The sequence below is a fragment of the Sceloporus occidentalis genome, unplaced genomic scaffold (genome assembly GCF_023333645.1).
Source record: "Sceloporus occidentalis isolate IW3139 unplaced genomic scaffold, rSceOcc1.0.p SCAF_220, whole genome shotgun sequence".
In the NCBI taxonomy this organism is placed as follows: domain Eukaryota; kingdom Metazoa; phylum Chordata; class Lepidosauria; order Squamata; family Phrynosomatidae; genus Sceloporus; species Sceloporus occidentalis.
The window spans coordinates 1,278,128-1,285,000 of record NW_028317200.1 but is presented as its reverse complement, the minus strand read 5'-3'; the positions used below and the strand labels follow the sequence as shown (position 1 = coordinate 1,285,000).

The window sequence follows — 6,873 nt, the reverse complement described above, 5'->3', positions numbered from 1 at the left end:
CCCTTGCACACCAGATAACACCAAAATCGTGTGCAATGCCAAACGCGTATCTAGAATCCGTGTAAATGTTAGCAGTCTTACCCTCGGCCAACGCACGCGCCTCAGCGAGGGCATGAGCAGCGAGAGCATGGGCAGCGAGGGCATGGGCAGCGAGAGCATGGGCAGCGAGAGCATGGGCAGCGAGAGCATGAGCAGCGAGGGCATGAGCAGCGAGAGCATGAGCAGCGAGAGCATGGGCAGCGAGAGCATGAGCAGCGAGGGCATGAGCAGCGAGAGCATGAGCAGCGAGAGCATGGGCAGCGAGAGCATGAGCAGCGAGGGCATGAGCAGCGAGAGCATGGGCAGCGAGGGCATGGGCAGCGAGAGCATGAGCAGCGAGGGCATGGGCAGCGAGGGCATGGGCAGCGAGGGCATGAGCAGCGAGGGAATGGGCAGCGAGGGGCGTCTCTCCGGCAGCATATCCAGTGTAAAAAGACGCCATCCTCTGCAAACAGATCCATCAACAAAATAATCAAAAATCGAGATTAGACAACGGTCTTTCTTTAACACGCTTCTAGCGACATAACTGCAGTACAGTCATATGGTTCATACGCTTCACTTCTTTCTGCGTCAGATGAATATCCATTCCAAATAAGAAGTTACCGGCTAGTCTGGAAGAACGTTTGCAGGAGAAGGTTATGGGGGGGGGGAGACGAAGCTGCAAAATTTCTCCCTCACTGTTACTGCTTGCACAGTGCAGGCAAATTTACCACTTATAAAACTCCAGCGCTTACTTCCCAGAGCACCAAAAGAAACGATCAAACATCAAATCACAAGCAAGCAAATGAATCGCTCTGCAGCCTCTGCTCCTTAGTTGACAACTAGAACCACCATCAGCTGCCGGTTATTCAATATATCTACTACGCTTTAATATACAAGGTTTAGATATGAAAATCCAGAACTTACAATAAGTACAGCCAACCTGGAGTAAAGAAACAACAGAAGTATTAATACTTCTTACAATAATACTTACTGAGCCTGACCGGCAGAGGACATGGAGACCTGCCTGCATTACCGGTCCTTGGAACTCCCGTGAACCCGGGGCTGGCCGATCACAAGGGGTCCGCTAGCCGGCTTTCTTCTCCATGTCTCGTCCCCGAGAAGACCCACCATCTGGTCCCGAAAAGGGAAGTCCCACCAGAGTCGGCAAATTGTTTGCAAAACTCCTCGTTCCGTAATAAAGTGCATCAGACTACGAGTGAAATGTATTCGCCAGGAGAACATGCAGGTTACTTACCAGTAATATTTATCTTAAAAAGGTTGCGCATGCGCGCAGTTTCAAGCATACTTGGGGCTAGTTTCAAGGATAGAGGGGCAGTTACATACACGCCAAATAATGTGAGGGACTCTTATAGCTCCGTAACAAACATCTTTATCTCCTTTTGGACAAAACAGAGCCTTAGCCAAGGTCTCACAGCCTGTATCGCCCACAGCGTTTACGGCCCTTAAATCTTGTACCGTTCTGTAGGCGTCTTCACTACCTTTAGTCGACGTTTTCTTGACTTTTTCTTGAGTGGTTTACAAAATTCTCTCAGATAAAGAAATCGCCAAGATCCTAAATGAGGATCCAACGGAAAAACCAAAATCTGTGCTTTCTGATGGTTTATATTAAAAAATATTTATTAATCAATTCATGTCCCCGAGAAACCCATAAATAACTTTCTACACCCTGCCTGGACAAGGGATTGTGTGGGGCAGAAAACCTCTGTGACCGGCGCCACTCCCCAGGGAAGACCTCGAAATTAGGAGTCTTTGCCAGGCGGGGATTGCTGGCCTTGGGGACGGTACGGAGGCGCCGGGCCGTCTGGCAGTTGATGATTATGCTCCCTATGCGGGGGGGGGGGGGTCATGGTCTGTCTATGTTTTTGGAGATTCATATGAATCTCCACTCTTCGGCAGGGGGATCCCTAAAAGGAATGGCTTTGGCCAGGGAGGGAAAGAGGATCGGCATATCCCAGCATGTTAAACGTTGTGGTGCGTGAATATGGGCGATCATAGATGGTGTGATACGTTCTCGCATCTGCTGCAGGGAGAAGGGCTGGAACGACTCAGCGGTGCTTTCAGGTCGGAGGGGTTCTTATCATTTAAAATCCATTCTTATGATGCGTATCGTAAACACTCTGTCGGTACGGAAACATTCTTACATATGGAGCATCACGTTATTGGCAGAAGCAGACCTGGCCTAATATCAGAGCCGACCGCCATCATTTTTTTAAAGGACAGGATTCTCAAAAAATAATATCAGGTCTCCTGTTTTAAAAGCATAAAATACCTCTGACCAGAACGTTTCTTCTTACATTTCTGATATTTTAAATCTCTTTAAAGTTCCAATAAATGACATTCCATCATTTTTTTTTGAATCAGAAAGATCAGCACGCATGACCTGGAGCTTGGGTGCTGCCGGCACCCCCAGGGCTCCAAGGTTTGCGCAGAGACCAGCGATCGCCGCTTGGGATGGGGAAGGACTACATCACAAAACGGAAAAATAATCAGCAGAATTATTCCCCGCTAGCCTCCGGTTAATCTGTCTCACAAGCCGCGTCTTTCAGGCTGTGCAGCAAATCTAAACGCCCTTCACAGGGTATAATTTTATATTATAAAGCGCTGCGTAAATTGTTGGCGCTATATAAATAAAAGATAATAATATTAGCAGCAAATTTTTAATGTGCAATTCAGAGTTTGACCAGAGGGGGAGTCTTTTCAGAGTCCTGCTGCCCCCTGCTGGCCAGTCAGTGAGAGACATTGAAGTATTTAATCTGTCTGTGGCCATCAGTTTCTAGACCGGGAGACGACATCTACAGAGCGGTCCGGTATCTCCAGTGTAACAAAAACCAGGATGGGGCGTTTGCAAAGTAACGAGGCTTCACACTCCTCATCCACGGCTCAGTCAGGGTCTTTGTGCGCGACCGCGATGAACCTGGGAGCCACAAGATCATCATCTGCATCAGAACTTGGTCAGCTGGGCCTCCCCGCTAAAAAATAAAATACAAAAAATTCTTAATGGTTTCTGTGATTATGGCTACAACCACGTTTAACCCAGGCAGTGAGCAGGAACCTCTTGTGGTTTAGGGAGTGTAACACGAGCACCAAAATCAGCAACACGCAAGTGCAAAGGCACAGACCATGCGCACCTTCTTCCCTAACATACATGTGAAGTGTTACTGGGGGCCTTAACACATTAAGAAAAAGAGTCAGCCTCCCTATCAACACACCCACACTGACACAGACACACTGACACAGACACACTGACACACACACACACACTGACACACACACACAGACACAGACACACCCACACTGACACACACACACACACTGATACACACACTGACACACCCACACTGACACACACACACTGACGCACCCACACTGACACACACACTGACACAGACACACTGACACACACACACTGACACACTGACACACACACACTGACACAGACACACTGACACACACACACTGACACAGACACACTGACACACACACACACACTGATACACACACTGACACAGACACACTGACACACCCACACTGACACACTGACACACACACACTGACACACCCACACTGACACACACACACTGACACAGACACACTGACACACACACTGACTGACACACACACTGACACACACACACTGACTGACACACACTGACTGACACACACAGACAAAAAACCCTCACCAATACTAAGCCCACCACCTTATCAGTCACACTCACCACATGACAAGTATATGGTAGATTGGAGAAGAGGGAGGGAACCTGTAACCCTGAACAGAGACAGCAGGCAGCGCATGCTCACCAAGTTATAGTCTATCTGCAGTCCAATTTTATGTTTGGAGTTGGCGTTCTTTGTCATTTGTCCTCTCCTGTCACCAATGTGTTTCCAACAAGGTTCAAAGCGAAGACAAGGGCAGATGCCTAGGGGTCCAGCCGTCGGTGCCAGCGCCCGGCGGAGGCCTTGGTGATGGTTTGACGATCCCTTGACCTCGGCAGCGAATCACCGATGTATCTCGTTTTCTGTAAAGCAGTCCTCGCACGAGTGGAAGTCCGAGTCGCGCGTGCTGTCAGCGCTCGCCTCCTCGTCTCGAAAACTTGGCTCTCCCACGTCTGCAGGTGGATCGCTATCCATACAAGAGTCTTGCAGAACCTGCGCGATATACTTCTGCGGAGAGTAAGAAAGATTGGCGTGAGCAACAGTCCTAACAAACAGGACCATGTACCGTCATACAACATCAGACACGAAAGCGCCATGGATCCGGCTTATAGCCATAGAGCTGTATACAATAGATCATATATATAACCATATATCATATATATGTAACCAGTACACTTACCGTGAGCTTGTGGGAGGAGGTATCACATGGAGGGCGGCCATTCTGTGCTCCATCTATGTTTGCCTCCACGTCGACAACCTAAAAGGTGAGAGAGCAGAACGAGCGGGTGTCAGATCCACATAACGATAAGGAGATTTATCACGCGCGCTCCGTATACGTACCCGGTAGTTGTGAGCACTAAGATACTTAAAGTGCCCGAAGCAGACGTGGCAGAGGCAGACGGCGATGGTGATCACGAGGATCACAAACGTGAACATGGATGTTGGAGCAAAGAAGTCTGCGGGATAAATAAAAGGTTAAAACCCAACGAAATGCATGAGCGCTCGGGTCCCACTCACAGAGGAGAGAAACCCGCTACTCGATACTCAGCGTGCCCGCAATGCGAAGCCACGTACCCGATCTTACGGTGGAAAAAAAGAGCAGCCAGCAGAGGCAGAGGATCGGCGCCGCCACCACCTGGTTCACCGCCCCGGAGTGGATCTTCTTATCCAGCTTGGCCGGCAGGTACGCGTAGTACATGTTGTACCGATCCACCAGGTGTTTGAGGAGCATATACATCAATCCAAACGGCACAATAATGGGACATATGATGCTGTACGTCATGACGACGGTGAAGATGCACATCATCCAGGCGTAGGCCGCCCCGAACGGGAACTCGAAAGCCTGGTTCTGGAAGCACAAGAAGAGAACGGGCATTAATGATAGCTGTCTAGATATAGAGAGGGCGAGAGAGTGCCAGGAATAAAGAGACAGACACGCGTTGAGAGTAAAATAGTTAGATAAACAGGATAAAGCACGTACCCCCGTTACGTTCCTGCGTTCTGCCGCGGAGCGCGCGAGGCACAGGCGGATCATGTACCGCAGCAGCCCCGGAATGCGCAGCAAGTCCTTGGCCGTTCCAATGAAGGCTGCGGCGATGACATAATTCACAAAGAAGGCTCCGTTGTCTGGCAGGAACACGCACCTGGAGGAGACCACGGACAAAAACATCAGAGCGGAACACGGCCCCCATTAACTCAACGAAGCACGGACCTCTTTGACTACCCGCGAGGTGTTAATCGTTCCCGAGCCAGGCTCACGGGGAACCCAACCTTTACCGTTTACTTTACTCACTCGAATCGAACGGCTGCCTGATCCAAGAACTTTTTATCGAATAACCACCGGAAAAACAGGTGCAGGCTGCGGGGGAGACGTAAGAAGAGTTAGTTCAGCGTCCGCGTCAAACACACCGCCGCCGGGGCTTCGGCCCCAAACCTACTGGACAGACGTATTACCTGTTCAAGCCGAGAGATGGTAGCAGCAGAACCATGACGATGAGGAAGGCGTAACACTTGTGCATCGTGGTCCTGTTCTCTCCGGACCTGAAACCAAGAAGACGGAAAGTTACTAAACAATCTCCAGACAGCGAGCGCTCGCACAGAGCCACTCCACCAAGTACCGTCCGTGCCAAGTCCCTCCTGGGGGCGCTAATTACATACGGCATGGCAGTGATATCAGTACCTGGTCCAGTGAAACTCCAAGAATGTGCTGTAGTAGACGATGGTTGGCAATAAGGAGGAGAAGGACCACAACAGCAGAGTGGGGAAGAACTGAGTGATAATGGGACTCTGTGGAGAGAGAAAACACAAGGTCATAAAACACAAGAAAGCAATGGAAAGCCCCCCCCCCCGGTAACCCCCCCGGAGCCTGGTCTACTCTACTCACGTTCAGCTGCTCCACGGGCTTGGTGACGTTGAACTTGTCCATGGTAGATATTATGATTGCTGGGGTGGTGATGAAGAACAGCAACGCGAAGAGGGCAACGTTTATGGAAATACAACGAAACCACCAGACAAAGCCGCGCGTGGACAGGTTCTCCCTGATAAAGAGGCAGAAAGTGGCGAGTTAAGACACATTACAGAAAATCCTAACCATTCCTGTGGCCGCGCTCCGCAACACATAGTGACGGAGACCTTTAAACACCGTAATACAGAGTCCTGTCTCGATATAAAGCTAAGCTCAGCGAGGCAAAGCACATTATTAGACGCAACAAAACACACACAGGAGAGAATTGGGTTCACAATCAAAAAAGTGATAAAAGTGATAAAAGTCATTACTTCTGATGGCTTAAAGGTAAGCAGACAATGCAAGGAAGCATCTCAAAGAGCAAGCAGGGTGCTGGGTGTACAGCGAGGGGCATTAGTAGCAGGGAGGGGGTTTCAGCCAATTTACAGACCTCACCTAGTGTATTGGGTACAGTTCTGGAGACCCCCATCTCCCGAAGGCTTGGAGGCGAGAAGAGAGACGGGGGATTCAATAGAAACATTTAAATACTTAAAAGGATTTAACAAAGTACAGGAGGCTTATTTGAAAAGAGGAGCAATGTCAGAATAAGAGGTCATGGAAGTTCTACTTTACTGAGAGGGTGGTGGATGCATGAAACAGTCTCCCAGAAGTGGTGGAAGCTAATACAGTAAGGGGATTTAAACACGCATAGGATGGACATAAAGTCCCTTCGT

At 49.5% G+C, this 6,873-nt stretch overlaps 1 protein-coding gene across 1 annotated transcript in view; it reads right to left on the bottom strand.

Moving 5' to 3' along the window:
• Window positions 1-4,038: 4,038 nt before the first annotated feature.
• Window positions 4,039-6,873, bottom strand: part of LOC149277292 (mechanosensitive cation channel TMEM63B-like) — a 95,552-nt gene continuing 92,717 nt past the window's right edge. Inside the window, exons 16-24 of the mRNA XM_089503099.1 lie at window positions 6,080-6,233; window positions 5,876-5,982; window positions 5,650-5,736; window positions 5,489-5,554; window positions 5,177-5,339; window positions 4,771-5,044; window positions 4,537-4,652; window positions 4,376-4,453; window positions 4,039-4,203 (exon numbers count right to left, since the gene is read on the bottom strand). Of these exons, the coding sequence (XP_089359225.1) occupies window positions 4,039-4,203; window positions 4,376-4,453; window positions 4,537-4,652; window positions 4,771-5,044; window positions 5,177-5,339; window positions 5,489-5,554; window positions 5,650-5,736; window positions 5,876-5,982; window positions 6,080-6,233 (1,210 nt within the window). The remainder of the gene's footprint in view (window positions 4,204-4,375; window positions 4,454-4,536; window positions 4,653-4,770; window positions 5,045-5,176; window positions 5,340-5,488; window positions 5,555-5,649; window positions 5,737-5,875; window positions 5,983-6,079; window positions 6,234-6,873) is intronic.